This window comes from Prionailurus viverrinus, chromosome D3 (genome assembly GCF_022837055.1).
Source record: "Prionailurus viverrinus isolate Anna chromosome D3, UM_Priviv_1.0, whole genome shotgun sequence".
Classification (NCBI taxonomy): Eukaryota; Metazoa; Chordata; class Mammalia; order Carnivora; family Felidae; genus Prionailurus; species Prionailurus viverrinus.
Window position 1 is genome coordinate 6,591,790 of NC_062572.1, and position 16,490 is coordinate 6,608,279.

At 47.1% G+C, this 16,490-nt stretch overlaps 1 protein-coding gene across 4 annotated transcripts in view; it reads left to right on the plus strand.

Moving 5' to 3' along the window:
• RILPL2 (Rab interacting lysosomal protein like 2) overlaps nt 1–13,453 on the plus strand; it is a 36,960-nt gene extending 23,507 nt beyond the window's left edge. For all 4 annotated transcript variants that reach the window (XM_047827093.1, XM_047827092.1, XM_047827090.1 and 1 more), the window contains 3 exons: nt 4,509–4,660; nt 9,865–9,978; nt 12,901–13,453. In XM_047827093.1, the coding sequence (XP_047683049.1) occupies nt 4,509–4,660; nt 9,865–9,978; nt 12,901–12,925 (291 nt within the window). In that variant the 3' untranslated portion in view covers nt 12,926–13,453. The remainder of the gene's footprint in view (nt 1–4,508; nt 4,661–9,864; nt 9,979–12,900) is intronic.
• The last annotated feature ends 3,037 nt before the right edge of the window (nt 13,454–16,490 follow it).

A 16,490-nucleotide genomic window follows, 5' to 3' on the forward strand; every position in this document is an offset into this window, starting at 1 on the left:
GTCACTGGCTTATTTCACTGAGCACAGTGTCTTCAAGGGTCATCCATGGTATAGCAGGTGTCAGAATTCCCCACCTTTTAACAGCTGAATAATAGTCCGTTGTGTGGAGATACCATATTTTGTTTGTCCGTGCATCTGTTGGTGGATGCCTGGTTTACTTCTACTTTTTGGCTAGTGTGAATGATGCTGCCATGAACGTGGATGTATAAATATCTCTTCGGGCCCCTGCTTTCACTGCTTTGGGTATATAATTAGAAGTGGAATTGCTGGGGGGACCCGGCTCAGTCGGTTGAGCGTCCGACTTCGGCTCAGGTCATGATCTCACGGTTCATGAGTTTGAGCCCCGCGTCAGGCTCTGTGCAGACGGCTCAGAGCCTGGAGCCTGCTTCGGATTCTGCCTCCCTCTCTCTCTGCCCCTCCCCTGCTCCTGTGCTTGAGGTCTCTTGCTCTCTCGTTCCCTCTCTCTCTCAAAAGCAGATATATAAACATTAAAAAAAAAAAAAGTATATGGGTACCTGGGTGGCTCATTCTGTTGTGTCTGACTTAGGCTCAGGTCATGATCTCACGGTTTATGAGTTCGAGCCCCACGTTGGGTTCTGCGCTGACAGCTTGGAGCCTGGAGCCTGCTTCAGATTCCGTGCCTCCTTCTCTCTCTGCCTTCCCCCACTCACACTCTGTCTCTCTGTCTCTGTCTCTCTCAAAAATAAACATTAAAAAAAAATTTTAAAAGAAGTGTAATTGCTGGATCATGGGATAATTCTGTTTTTAATTTTTTAAGGATCTGCCATATGGTTTTTCATAGTGACTATACCATTTTACATTCCCAACAGCAGTACACAAGAATTCCATTGTTTACAATAGCCACCCTAATGGGTGCGAGGTAGTTTTTTCCTTTCCCTTTTAAAACTTGAAGTTTAGGGGTGCCTGGGCGGCTCAGTCAGTTAAGCGTCCAGCTCTTGGTTTTGGCTCAGGTCATGATCTCACAGTTCAGGGGCTCAAACCCCGCTTCAGGCTACATGCTGTCATGTGCTGACAGCACGGAACCTGCTTAGAGTTCTCTCTCTCTCCCTCTCTCTCTGCCCCTCCCCTGTTCTCTCTCTCTTTCTCAAAATAAATAAATAAAATAAATGGAGGTTCAAAGTTCAAAAGGTAACAAAAGTGTTCGCCTTGAAAACTTTTCCTCCCCACTTCTCTCCACCCCCAGCCAACCACTTACCCTCCCTGGAAAAAATTAAAATGATCAGTTTCTTGTGTGTCCTTCCAGAGGTACTTTATGCAAACAAAAGCAGATGTGAAAATATTTTTTTCTTTTTTATACAAATGGTATTATAATATATACCCAGCTCTGCCTTTTGTGTATTTTCACTTAACATAGCATGGAAGTTGAGTTAAATCAGGATGAAGAGCTTCTTCATCTTTTAATGGCTTTGAAAACTTCCATTGTACAATATCAATTATTCAGCCTGAGGGTTCTTAACTCGAAGTTCTTCGATGCCCAAGGGAATCGTGATTCTAATCCAAGAGGTCCATGCCCTGGCATGGGAAAAAATTATATTTTCATTTTCATTAACCTCCACCTGAAATGTGTCATTTTCCTCGGTTGCAAATATAGACGACAAACCACAGTAATAATAGCAGTACCTGTGGCAGTCACCAGTGGAAACCGCAGATCTTTTCAAGTCCTGTAACAATATAGTTCCGATCTTAAAGCTTTGTTTTTGTTCAGTATTTTACTAGACCTGCCTCTAGATCACCTTATTTTTTTTTTAAGTTTATTTATTTTGAGAGAGATCTCAGGAGCAAGTGGGGGAGGGACAGAGAGAGAGGGACAGAATCCCAAGCATTCTCCACACTGTCTGTCACCACAGAGCCTGACATGGGGCTTGAACTCACGAACCATGAGATCATGACCTGAGCCAAAAATCAAGTGTCAATGCTTAACCGACTGAGTCACCCAGGTGCCCCTAGATCACCTTATTTGATAAAGAAGTAGATATAGGGGCGCCTGGGTGACTCAGTCGGTTGAGTGTCCAGGTCTTGATTTCAGCTCAGGGCATGATCCCAGGGTTGTGGGATTGAGCCCCGCTTCAGGCTCTGTGCTGAGTGTGGAGCCTACTTAGGATTCTCTCTCTCTTCAGCTCTGCCCCTCTCCCTGGCTCACACTCTCTCAACAACAACAACAACAACAACAACAACAACAGAAGAAGAAAATATACATCAAAGTATTTATATACACACACAAAACACATATACGTATATGTATATATGCATATACAAAAGTAATATTTATATATATTATTTATTCACTCACAGTTTTTCTCAACTATTTGAGCAGACATTATGTTAGTTGCAGGATTAGTAGAAGATTAGGACCCTTTACCCTAAAATCTCACAAGACACACTATTGCATCGTGACAGTAAATGATTAAATTCAGGGGAAAAAGGTCATAGAATACTAAGATCTAATATACTATCCCTATTCAAAATTCATGATCATGCCCTTTACAGCATCTTCTTTCTGGTGCAGAATCTAGTCCAGGGTTACATAGTACCTTTAGTTGACACATTTCTTTAATCTTGAAGAGTTCCTCAGCTTTTCCTTGTGTTTTACAACCTTGACATCTTTGAAGATTATATATCAGTTTGTAGAACGTCCTTCAATTTAGGTTTGTTTTGATGTGCCATGGTCATCGTTAGATTCAAGATACGCAGTTTAGCAGGAATACCACTGAAGAGATGCTGTGTCCTTCTCAGTGCGATGTATCAGGAGGCACCTGCTTCAGTTTGTGATTATTGGTGATGTTAACTTGCATCACTTGGTTAACGTGGTGTCTGCGAGATTTCTGCACTGTAAAGGTGCCTTTATTCCCTTTGTAATTTTTTTTTTTAAATTTTTTTTTTCAACGTTTATTTATTTTTGGGACAGAGAGAGACAGAGCATGAACGGGGGAGGGGCAGAGAGAGGGAGACACAGAATCGGAAACAGGCTCCAGGCTCTGAGCCATCAGCCCAGAGCCTGACGCGGGGCTCGAACTCACGGACCGCGAGATCGTGACCTGGCTGAAGTCGGACGCTTAACCGACTGCTCCACCCAGGCGCCCCCCTTTGTAATTCTTAAGTTGTGTAGGAAGATGCTTTGAAACTGTGCAAAATATTCTATTCCCCAACAGATTTTCACCCTAAAGTTTTAGATCCATTCCTTAGTCTTGCCTGAATCAATTATTACTAAGTTGGTGGCAAACGGATAATTTTTTTTTTTAACTCTGTCATCTTCTGCACTTATTACTTGGCCTTCTGCTGTAAGATACAAATTCCCCTCCTCCTCTCCTGTACTCATCAGATCTCTCCAGAGACACAGAACCAATAGGAGAAATAGCTCTCAATATAAAGAGGATAGTTATTTGAGGAATTGGCTCATGCGGTTATGGAGGCTGAGAAATCTTACTTAAAATCTGCAAGTTGCAAGCTGAAGAACCAGTGAGTCCTGTGAACTGGGGGTGGGGGGCTGATGGTGGAAATCCTGGTCTGGATCCCAAACCCCAAGAACCAAGAGTGTCAATGTCTGAGGACAAGAGACGAAGGGATGTCCTGTATCAACTGACAGAGCTCAAATTCACCCTCTTTCCCCCTTTCCTTCCATGTGGGCCCTCAGGCCCTCAGTGGATTGGATGATGCCCGCCCCGCCCCCCCAGCTGCTTTACTCAGCTCATCAAACCAAATGCTAATATCTTCCAGAAACACCTTCACAGACACACCCAGAAATGCTTAACCAGCTTTCTGGGCATCCCTTAGCCCAGACAAGTAAAATTAGACACATAAAATTAGCCATCACATCCCCATTAATTAGTTAATTGATTTAAATTTTAAGTATGAACTCCTGAATTCTCTTTTTATGTGAACTGTTACTGTCCATTCCTGTTATTACTCGTTTTGATACTCAAATTGTTCTCAGTCTGGCCAGGGGGAACTCCTTCAAACTGTCATTTTGACATTTTGTTCCCTTCCACAAGGAAACGTTCCAGGCTCATCTTACAGTTTTCCTGTTCCAACCCTGAAATCAGCCATTCTCCAAGGAGCCTTGGTTGTTTACTTGGAGAATGGTACTTAGAACTTTTGCTTCTTTACCACCAACCAAACACTTCCAACAGGCAGCGTCTCATCCGATAGGGTGCCTGGGAGTAACAAAACTGAATTTTCCTTTCTGGGGTGGACAGTCCATCTTTTTACTTTTTTTTAAGAAAATTTTTTTAATGTTTATTTTTTTTGAGAGAGAGAGAGAGAGAGAGAGAGAGAGAGAGTGCGAGCAGGGGAGGAGCAGAGAGAGAGGGAGACAGAATCCGAAGCTGGCTCCTGTCAGCACAGAGCCCGACGTGGGGCTCGAACCCACGGACCACGAGATCATGACCTGAGCTGAAGTCGGACGCTTAACCGACTGAGCCACCCAGGGACCCCAACAGTCCAAGTGCATGAGGGAAACTGTATAAGCAACCCGATATCTTTTCTTACAGGTAAACCTGGGACCAGACAAAATGGTGGTGGACCTGACAGATCCCAACCGGCCACGCTTCACTCTACAGGAGCTAAGGGATGTGCTCCAGGAGCGCAACAAACTCAAGTCCCAGCTGCTGCTGGTGCAGGAAGAGCTGCAGTGCTATAAGAGGTGGGGCTCTGATGCCGTGGGGACCCCTGCACTGAGGGATCAGACCCCGTCTGGAATTCCGTGATGTGCTATGTATTCGTTCTTGTGTTCACTCAGCCAGTTTCTCAAAGACCTAGTATTCCTGGGGAATAGCAGTGAACAAAACAGAGAAAGTCCATGCTAGTCTAGGGGAAGACAAGCAATCAACAAGGAAATCTGAAATGAACACGCAGGATAATGGCGACAAGTGGTCTAAAAAATGTAAAACAAGGTGACATGGGAGCCTGGGTGGCTCAGTCGGTTAAGCATCTGACTCTTGATTTCGGCTCAGGTCATGATCTCACAGTTAGTGAGCTAGAGCCCCACTCTGCTCACAGCGCAGAGGCTGCTTAGGATTCTCTCTGTGCCCCTCTCCTGCTTCCTCGCTCTCTCTCAAAATCAATAAATGAACAAAACAAAACAAAACATCTTTCAAAACAAGGTGAGGGGCGCCTGGGTGGCTCAGTAAGTTACGCATCCGACTTCGGCTCAGGTCACGATCTTCCGGTTTGTGAGTTCAAGCCCCGAGTCGGGCTCTGTGCTGACAGCTCGGAGCCTGGAGCCTGCTTCGGATTCTGTGTCTCCCTCCCTCTCTACCCCTCCCCGACTCAGATTCTGTCTCTCAAAAATGAGTAAACATGAAAAAAAAAAAAACAACAAGCAAACAAGGTGACATATGACAGCAAAGCAAAGTGCTAGGGAATGGAGGGATCCTGTTTTACATGGCGCGGTCAGCTCAGACCCCTCTGAGGTCAATGACAAGAAGTAGCCAACCATGTAAGGACTGGTAGGGCAAAAGTGGAGCAGAAGTGCTAAGACCCTGATGTGGGAACCAGCTTGACCAATAAGAGACCCACCATGGTGGAACTTGTAACATAGGTGGAGGTGTGCCACACCTGTGGGCCACAGGAAGGAGCTCTAATTTTATTGTTAAGTGTAACGAGAAGTCATTGGAAAGTTTTAATCAAGGAAATGACAAGATCCAATTTACTGTTTTAAAAGATCAACACGAGGGCACCTGGCTGGCTCAGTCGGTAAAGCATGCAAGTCTCGATCTTGAGGTCATGAGTTCAAACCCCATGTTGCGTATAGAGCTTACATTTTTTAAAAAGTGTAGAATAAAATATCAATGTGGTAACTTGATAGCTGAACTACTTGTTTATGTCAGAAATGTCCTCGTTCCTCAGAAATACACACCGAAGTATTTAGGAATAAGGGGGTAAGGTGTCTCCAGCTTCCTCTCAAGTGGTTCAGAAAGAAGACAGATACGTGGATGGATGGGTAGATGGGTGGGTGGATGGGGATGGATGGATGGATAGGCAGGTAGGTAGATAGAGACATAGATGAACAATTGGGGGATTTGGATAAAGGGCATATAGGAAATCTTCATACTAATTTTACAATTTTTCTGTAAGTTTGAAATTATATAAAAATTAAAAGTTATGAAAGATCACAATAGGGGCACCTGGCTGGCTCAGTGGGTAGAACGTGTGACTCTTGATCTCAGGTTGTGAGTTCAGGTCCCATGCTGGATATGGAGATTACTTAAAAATAAAATCTAAAAAAAAAAAAAAAAAAAAGATCACAATAACACATGTAGGGAAGAGATTGTAAGACAAGCAAGAGAGGCAAGAAGAAGCTGTTAACATGCCGGGTTTGGACTTTGCTATATCCATCTGCATCCTGTTTCCCAAAATATTTTCTTTCATGCCGTCACTTCTAGAAAAGGGGGCTCTGTGGTCGAATAACTCTGAGAAACCGTTGAGTTGAACAACGCAGGTTCTCTTAAAGGCAGAAGAGGGAAAGACAAAGAGAATGAAAAACTCAGCACCAGCTAATATTTATCAATGTATAAATATTATACGTGCCAGGACTGTGCTAGGCATATTCGAAGCATCAGGTCCATTAGTGCTCACAGCAAGGTGAGTTACGGTAATGTTACCCGCAAGGTGTTCTAAGGTCCAGGGAGGTCAATACCTGCCGAAGTCCCACGGCTCGTGGTGGCTACAGTAAGACATGACCTCAGACAATGTGATTATCGGAGCCCGTGCTTTTAATTCTTGGCCACGTTTGCAAGTAAGAACATAGGCTGATTCAAAACAAAGCAAAGTCCAAGTGATAACACTCTTTTTCTTTACCCCCCGCCCCATAACATTATGTTTAAATTTGCTTAAGGTAGAATCATTAAGAGGTCAGCGGTACAGTAAAAAAAAAAAAAAATAGTTGTAGTGAGCCACATCCAGAAGGCCCGAGTTCTGGCAACAGGAACTTAATTTTCTTCCTTCTGCTGAGGTTGGAACCGTGTTAATGGAAAGACCTGTCTTCATCTCATTTAAGAAGTCCTTCAGACACAGGTAGTGAGATGTGGGAATGGCTGAACAGCTGGTGCTGGAGCAGCTTGTTAGTGAATAAAGAGACACACCTTATTTCCAGTTCCGAATTCCCAGAGAACGCTAGCTGTGCACGTCGCGTCTGGTATAGGCCAGTAGACAGCAGGACTCTGCTTACTCATGTGGGTCCTACATTCTGGAGAAACTAGCATGCCAGCTGAGGTGTTCTCCTAGCAACCGCATCAGTTTGGAGGTCCAGGCTCTAGTGGTTTTGTTTGTTTGTTTCGTTTTGTTTTTAACTAGGCTTCACGCCCAATGCGGAGCCCAACGCGGGGCTCGAACTCATGACCGTGAGATCAAGACCTGAGCTGAGGTCGAGAGTCGGGCGCTTGACCCACTGAGCCAGCCAGGCGCCCCTAATGATAGTTTTGAATTGAGGCAGTGGTGGGAGGCTTCCAAAGATGGCCACGATTTTTCCCATCCTGCATGCCTTTGGCAATGCGACTTTTCCAGCCTCTAGAGGTAGAGTCTGTTTCCCCTTTCCTTCAGTCTGGGAAGCCCAGTGACTTGCCTTGACCAATGGAATATAGTGGAAGTGATGCTGTGTGGCTTCTGCGGTGAGGGTGCCGGGAGACCTCGCAGCTTCCGTTTTTATCCTTGTGGAATGCTTGAGACCATAGTTCTGTGAGGAAGCTCAAGGTAGTCCCACGGAGAGGTCACACAAAGGAGAAGTGAGGTGCCCCAGCTGTGTCTGGATGACCCATCAAGCCAACCATAAAAATGGAGTCATCGTAAGAAATCATAAATCTTCCTTGTTTCCAATCACTGTGTTTTAGGGTGTTATGCAACAAGAGATGATGGAAGGGGGGATTTTATTAATAATAAATTAATAATGTATTAATATTAATACTAAGGTAAATATATAAATAATAATGTCAAGTAATAAGAGCTCACTCTTTGCAAAGGACAGAGAAGGATGAATCCTGCTCTGTGACATTCATACCTCAAGAGGTATCTTAGTCAGCTGGGTCACCATAACAAAATACCATAGACCGGGTGGTTTAAACAGTAGGAATATTTTTCTCATAATTCTGGTGGGTAGAAGTCCAAGATCAGGGTGCCAATATGGTCAGTTCTGACTCTTCCTGGCTTCTTGCACATGGCAGAGAGAGCAAGCCCTCAGATGTCTCCTCTTACGAGGGCTCTGATCCAACCATGTCCCCCCTCCATGACCTCATCTAAACCTGGTTGTCTCCCAAAGGCCTCATCTCCAAATACCATTACACTGGGGCTTAGGGCTTCCATATGAATTCTGGGGGACACAATTCAATCTGTAGGGAGGAGGAAACACCACGCGCTTAAATTTGCCAGCAGGTGCCACAGCAAAATACCTAGGTGGATACAACGAGCTATGCCATTGAAATACTGCATTGTGGGGTGCCTGGGTGGCTCAGTCAGTTGAGTGTCTGTCTCTTGATTTTAGCTCAGGTCATGATCCCAGGGTTGTGGGATCAAGCCCTGCATTTGGCTGGAGTCTGCTTGAGATTCTGTCTCCCTCCCTGCCCCTCCCCTGCTTGCATGTACACACGTGCCCTCTCTCTCTCTAACATAAAAAAGGTTAAAAATTTGGGAGGTGTCTGGGTGGCTCAGTCAGTTAAGCCTCTTACTCTTGACTTTGGCACAAGTCATAATCTCACAGTTCATGAGATTGAGCCCTGTGTCTGGCTCCGTGCTGACAGCGAGGAACCTGCTTGGGATTCTCTCTCTCTCTCTCTCTCTCTCTCTCTCTCTCTCTCTGTGTCTCTCTCTGTCTCTCTCCCTCCCTCTCCTCTCTCTCTTCCCCCCTCCCTCCTTTCTCTCTCTCAAAATAAACAAACTTAAAAAAATTAAAACTAAAAATTTTTTGAAATATTGCATTGTGGTCAGGTTTCTTTTTGTTGCAAGTGACAGAAATCCAATTCAAATTAGCTTAAGTACAAAAGAGAATTTACTGACCCACAGAGTTGGAAACGATCTTGGGATTGCCTTCAGAAATAAAGAAAAAACTGCAGTTAAGGCCTCAGGGTTGGAGCCAGGGACTTGGTGCCTCTTTCTCTCCTCCTTGCTTCTCTTTGTTTGTTGGCCTCATTATCTTGTGTTGTAGACACACCTGCTAGGAATCTTAGGAAACATGGCTGCTGGCGACCCCAGTTGACCAAGTGAGAGAGAAGAGCTTTCTTCCAGCTTCTGTACATCAGGTCCAGGGAAATACTCTGGTCCTCTTTGAGTCAACCGACCTCAATATCTTATCAGTCAGTATCAATTTAGCTCTTGTTACCATTTGACTCACTATATATTTTTTACTTTATTTATTTATTTATTTATTTATTTATTGACTCCTTCCTTCCCCAGTGGAAAAACATGAATTGCATGATAGGAGATAATTTTGTCTGTTTTGTTCACTGCTACAGTGCTTTGGCACAGGATGTGGCTTAATAAATATTTGTTGAGTGACTGTCAGGTGCTGTGTAATATCTCACTTAATCACTCGATCCTAGATGGCAGTTACTCTTATTAGTCTCACTTTATTGATTAGAAAATCAAGGCTTCAGTTACAGAATTGATATGTGGTCATATTCCTAGAGACTGGAGAAGGTTGAAGTACTAGCCAATGCAGTTGGACAAGAGAAAGAAAGAAGAGGGATCGGCATTGGAAACATGGGAGGAAGAGTCTCATGATTGGAAACAGAATCTCTCTGACTCTAGCTTTCAGTTATTACTAATGTAATAATTATTATTAAGACCCTTCACTTTCAGAGCTGCACAGACAGAAGGTCTGCCATAAAACAACCCATTTATTTGGCCCCTTTTCCCCAGTGGTCTGATTCCACCAAGAGAAGGCTCAGGAGGACAAAGAGAAAAAGATGCCCTTGTCACCAGGCCCAGCAATGCCAGAAGTAACAAGGAGGAGAAGACCATCATAAGGAAGTTGTAAGTTACCCTGCTGCCCCATTGCCACCGAATAATTGCCAAAGGAAGGAGTGGGGGCCCGAGGAGGCTGGCCAGCTACCCAGGGTGGAGAGGTCCTGCTGTCCTGTTGGTGGTACTGCAGCCGATAGGAAAATTCAGAGAAGTATTACAATGTCTGTTAGACAGCAGTCTAAGCACTTAACATACATTAATTCATTGACTTTTCACAGTGACCTTAGGAGGTAGGAACTGTCATTATCCCCATTCTGCATGTGGTAAAATAGATACAGAGAGATAAGGTAATTTGCCTGAAGTCACACAGATAGTAAACAGCGAAGTCAGGATTTGAACCCAAGGAAGTTCAGATTCTACACTGCTGCCTCCCTATGATATAATAATACGACAAATAATACTTATTAGGGTGTAAGGGGGACTCACGGGGTGCCTGGATGGCTTAGTTGATAGAGCATGCAACTCTTGATCTTGGGGATGTGAGTTCGAGCCCCACGTTGAGTGCAGAGTTTACTTAAAAAAAGGAGGGTGGCCTGATTCATTACTTCTCTTACTTCCAACTTTGGAGGACCCTGTGTCTCCCAGCATTGGGCCACATAATGTAGTTTCCTTTGAATACTCCCCTCATGTTTATGCTCCCTTGTTAATCCGTCATTTCTCCGGGTGCTAAGCCTCAAACAATAGTGTGTGTGGTACTTGTTTAAAATTCAGATTCTCAGAAGTCAAGTCTAGGATGAAGCCCAGAAGTCTGGATTTCTAATAAATCCCCTAGGCAGCTCTGATGTGGAGAACCCTTGGACCACACCTCGAGAGGTGCCTTCTCGGTCACCAGGTGCTGGTACAGCGAGGCACGGCTTTCTCCCACCCCTCCATGAAGCAAACAGCCCGTTTGCCTTGGCTGTCCTGGGAATGTCTGGCCTGGAGACAGTTACCTGCCCCCGATCTCTTGGACAGAAACTGAGAAACAGCCTCAGTCAGGGATCTCAAACTCAAATGCCTATGGGGGCCAGGCACTTAATGTTGATGAGTGATGGGGGGGGGGGGGGGACATTTGCCAGAGTCCTGGCAAGAAACAAATCGCACACGTTAAAGGGGTGACTGAAAAGATTTAAAGAAGGGACATCTTACAGACATGAGCGGGGTTACACTTTGGGGAGTCCTGGAAGGCTTTCGTGAGGAGGTGACATTCAAACTGGGCCCTGAAAGACCATGAAGACTGAGAGAAAAGCATTCTTGGCAGAGGGAACAGCATGCCTAAAGGCGAGGCAGGAGGTGAATGGAGGGGAGGCTGGAGATTAGTGGTGGTAGTGGCGGGGGTGGGGGCGGGGGGATGGCGAGGGTCCCACTAAGCAGTTTGAATTTCACTCTGACAACTTCGCTAAGACATGGAGGGTTTTAAGCAGGGGGACGACGGGACCACATTTACCTGTAAAAGCTCATCGGGCTGCCTTATGGAGGAGGTGTGGGGGCAGAGTCAAAGCAGGGCCTAGGGGCATGTTTCTTTCCCAAGGGAGCCTCTCCTGAGGCAAAGTAATAAAATGAAAGAGCACCTCCATTCCACACTAGGTGTCATTTCTGAAGGTGTTCTTTTAGCACTTTTATTGTCTGGACAGCCCATGTAGATAAGGCTTCCAGGAGACATAAACTGCTGGTTTCTTTGTGCCTCTTCTAGGAGAGTTCTTTGGGCCCCTTAGAGAGTTTGAGCCTGATATGGAAAAACAAAAAACCAAAAAAACCAGCCTGAGGTCATATGTCTAATGAGCACGAGGCCACAATTTCGTGGTCAGACCAGCTCATTGAACTAACGAACGAACGAACGAATGAATGACTTTCTGAGGAAGTAGGTCGTGCTAAGAGGGATGTTTGTCTTTATCCTGAGAACAATGGGGAGCCATGGAAAGGTTTCAGCTGCAGAATGACTTAGCTCTGTATAGTGACACGGTCACTCTGGCTGCCGCGTGAGTGTGTTCTGGGGGGTGGCGGGAAGGCTGTTGGACTGGGGGGTGGCAATGGAGGAGATGAGAAGTGTTGGGATTAGGAACGTATTTGGGGCATGGTGACTAACATGTAGCAGATGGGGGGGAGGAGCTGAGAACAACTCCCAGGTTCCCGGGCGTGAATGACAGGCGGGGGATGGTGTCACTTCCCGAGACTGGGTACCGGTGGGGGTGGGCAGTGCGTCCAGGTTCAGGGGAGAGTGGCTGAGCCCTAACGCCTGTATCCGAACACGCGTCCGGGGCCTGCCCCAGCCATTGCCAGCAGAGCGGCTCACGGTCCTCAAGGGGTTTATCTTTGACAAGAAGCACGAGGCGGCATTCCTGTCACTGCCTTTCCAACCCACCAGCCAGCTCTGGGTCTCTCTCATAGCTGAGCCTAGCAAGCGCTGAGACAGCGTTGCACTCAACCCCCAGACAGTAGGCTTCCTTTTCAAAGCTTTGCATATGAGGGGGGAGACACTGAACGCTTGGTATTCGTGTCTCGGGGGTATCTCTGTGTTTCATCTGAGAATTTACATGCCGATCTTTACTCATCGCAAAGATCCGTCTTATAATCGGAGGTCGCGTGCATGCTTCCTCCACGATAAACCTCCTGAAATTGAAAAAGGTGTCGGACACCATCTTTCGGCACAGCACAGGGGTCGAGTGGGCTCTGGGTCCTCCAACTCCTGGTTCCACAACTTACCGTGTGACCTTGGGCCTGTTGCTGAACCTTGCAGGGCCTCGGTGTGCTAATCTATAAAATGGGGACATTGATGGTACGTAGCTCATCAAGCTGTTTTGAGTGTGAAGTGAGCTGACGGAAGGAAAGCCCTAGACAGTGTCTGCCCCTAGTGAGTCCGTGGCCCGCAAGAGCCTCTTACAGATCCTTCGGGGTTCTGCACCCCTCCTCTCATTCTCTGTGTGCCCTTGACCCCTCCCTCTCTTCACACAGGTTCTTTTTCCGATCAGGGAAGTAGACACAGCTCTAAGGCCACGACTAAGGCAGAGGGTCTCGGACTCAACAAGGCAACGCGCCAAGACTCCCAGACACATCTCTCGGTGCCACGTATATGCACCGTCCTCGCTCATTTGTTTCCCCTGAAAGCCACCAAGGAGGAAGGAGGGGAGGCACTCTCATGATCACTGTCTGCCAGGCTGCAGAACTGGACACCCCTAGGCGCTTGGCCTGGGCAAGACAGGAGAAGGAAAGCAAAACAAGACCCAATTCCTGCTCCATTCAGCCTCGCTGTTGGGGGGGGGGGGGGCCTCCAGCGTGCGCATGCGCCTTCCACTTGTCTGGTCCCGCAGGTGACCCTCGTCTCTACCGTGTGGTAGCAGTAAAAATGCATGAGCCCACAGGGAGAGGGGAGGAGAGAACACAGGAAAAAATGGTAATGACATTCCAGTGATTTCATGGATATGTAGTGAATATTCGATTTTGCTTCACGTGACTTTACATGATTTTACATGATTTTGTATCAAAGTAAAATGACTTTTATACTTTCTTGGAGTGTTTTAGAGTGGTCTTATGTAAGGGGCTTTCACCGTTCAGACCCTCGCACGCCAAATCTGTAAATTGTATGTATGTACGTATGCATATTGCAGATGGTGGTATATATACGGTGCAGATATATTGCAGTGACTCTGACACACCAGCATTTTGTGTGTCGCTATGAGAGAAAAAGAATGCCGCAAATTATTATTTTTTGACAAAAGTTCCCAAGACAACCAAAGCATCTCGAGAAAGAGGAACAAAGCTGGAGGCATCACCGTCCCAGACTTCAAGATATGCCACCAAGCTGCAGTAGTCAAAACAGTATGGTGCCGGCACAAAAAAACAGACGCACAGATCAATAGAATGGAATAGCCCAGAAATAAGCCCACACTTACATTGATCTCTGATCAACTGATCTGTGACAAAGGAGGCAAGAATATACAGTGGGAAAAGACAGTCTCTTCAACAAATGCTGCTGGGAAAACTGAACAAATCGTAACATTAAGATGCTATTGATTTCAAGGCTCATCCTGATTTCAAAGATGTTAAAACGTGAGGGGAAAATGCACGTAGGATTCGGTGAGGTACAGTCCAGAGAACAGGGAAGCTAATGAGCCTGCTGGACGTCCCCTGTGAGCCTGGCGTCCTGGTAAGGAACCCTCCCTTGCTGAATGTTTTGCCTGCTGAATGGATTACCTCGTTTGCTCCTGTAACGACCCGGGGAGGTGGGGACCGGCACTAAACCCCCCCCCCCCCCCCCCCCCCCGGTTTACAGATGTGGAAAGTGAAACTCCAAAAGGTGAAAGTACCTTCTGCGAGGCCACGTCGCTAGGTGGTGGCTGCCCCAAATGCAGGTGAAGGCCTGATTCTAAGGCCTAGGTTCCTATCTGCAAAGTGAAACGTACCCTGCCTCTCCAAGCAGCACTAATGCGAATGATGAATGCGCATCTCGCCTGCGCCGTTTTGAGGACCTTATGCGTACTGCCTCCCCGCACCCCTGTGGGATGGGTATTGTCATTCCCGTGGGACACCCAAGGTTACAGCACCCTGGGGCTGAGGGACTCGTCCGGGGCCCCAGCTCACAAGTGGTGGAAGTTGGACCTGAACCCAGATACAAACTCCACAACCCAGACTCCGCCCACTCTGCCTCCTGAGAAACGCTGGCCACGCTGAGTCCCGTCCAGAATGCTATCTCCGCAGAGCCTTCCTCCCATCAGGGGCTCCTGATTGCTACCCCCACATTTGCTGCAGTTCTCACTGGGTGCTGTTGTCTTAATGGAGGGAGGGAGGGGAAAGGTTTCTGCACCTTGGAGGGGAGAACCAGCTGGGGAAACAAATATGCATCCTGTCGTCCATCTGAACCCCAGGCAGAGGCTGTGTGGAGACCACACCCAGGGGCGGTGAGGTCACAGAGTGTGTGTGTGTGTGTGGCGGGGGCGGGGCAGTGCTGTGTCTTTTGCAGGACTGTGGAGCAGGCTCCGCTCCTGGGAATGACATTTAAAGTCCATCCTCCGAGGCACCAGCCTTACATCCTGAGTCCCAGCAATGGCAGCCAAGTCCCCTACACCTGACTCATTCCTGCCTTGGTTTCCCGATCTCCCGGCTGCAGGATGACCATAAAGTCTAGAAGCAGGCAGATCATTGTGTGCTGCTGTCAGTAAGCCTACTTAAACGGATCACCTGCATTTTCAGACTTGGGGGTCCCCCTGTATCAATGCTTAGCTGCCCCTTTCTCCCTCTTGGGGATAGATGAGGCAAGAAAACCCACTCAGAAAGAAATGTCGGAGAGCCTGAGTGGCTCAGTTAAGCATCCAACTCCGGCTCAGGTCACAATCTCATGGTTTGTGAGTTCAAGCCCTGGGTTGGACACGCTGCTGTCAGCGCAGAGCCCTCTTCGGATCCTGTCTCCCTCTCTCTCTGCCCCCCCCCCCCCCAAATAAATGAACATTTAAAAAAAGAAAGAGAAAAATGTCAAGTTAAAACAGTCTTCGGGGAGCCTGGGTGGCTCAGTCAGTTAAGCATCTGACTTCACATGATCTTGTGGTTTGTGAGTTCGAGCCCCACAATGGGCTCTGTGCTGTCAGTGCAGAGTCCGCTTCGGATCCTCTGTTCCCCTCTCTCTCCTCTCATCCCCTGCTAGAGCGCTCTCTCAAAAATAAACATTAAAAAAAAAAAAAGGTGACAGTTAAAAGAGTGCTCAGATATTACCAGCTCTTGGTGAAATCAGACACTGGGGTGTGGGAGTTCCAGAAGGTAAGTCCTGGGAGCATTTCTCTTGGAGCTGGGGCCTGGTGCGACCACAGGAAACAGCTACAGTTGCTCCCACACTGCGGGCTTTCTTCATCAAACCCAGCACAGGGAGGAACAGGCTGAAAGGTTGGGGTTTCACAAGGCACAAGAAGCGGTCGCTGTAGCAGTCATCTTTAAAAAAGAAATATGACCAGAGGGGCACTGGGTGGCTCAGTCGGTTGAGCATCTGACTCTCGATTTCGGCTCAGGTCATGATCTCAGTGTGTGAATTTGAGCCCTGCATCGGGTTCTGTGCTGACAGCGTGGAGCCTGTTTAGGATTCTCTCTCTCTGCTCCCCCCCCCCTCCACCTGTGCTCTCTCAATAAACTTAAAAAATCTTTTTAAAAAACAAATCAATACAGCAACTATCAGAGAGTGGAGGCTCTTCACCATCAGTTCTGGGAGCTCGTGAACAGCAAATGGTAGAAACAACGCCTAGTTTTAATCCGAACAGCAAACATCAATGACAGGCGGTGCTCCACAGCGTTTCCTGCACGAACTCAACCCTCTCAATCACACACACACACACCAGCACCGCCCTGTGCCGCTGAGGACGAAAGTGGGCGCGCAAAGCTGTCACCTGCCCGAGGACACACAGCTGCGAAGTGGTTGGAAACAGAGGTTCCGTTCCAGGGCTGAGTGCACTCGGCCACCAGACCATTCTGTCCCCTCTGAGGTGAAGACATAATAATCCACGGCGGCTGAATCCTCAGGACCCCCCTGCGTGTCAGGGGGGCAGAGGCTGTTCTCACATGAC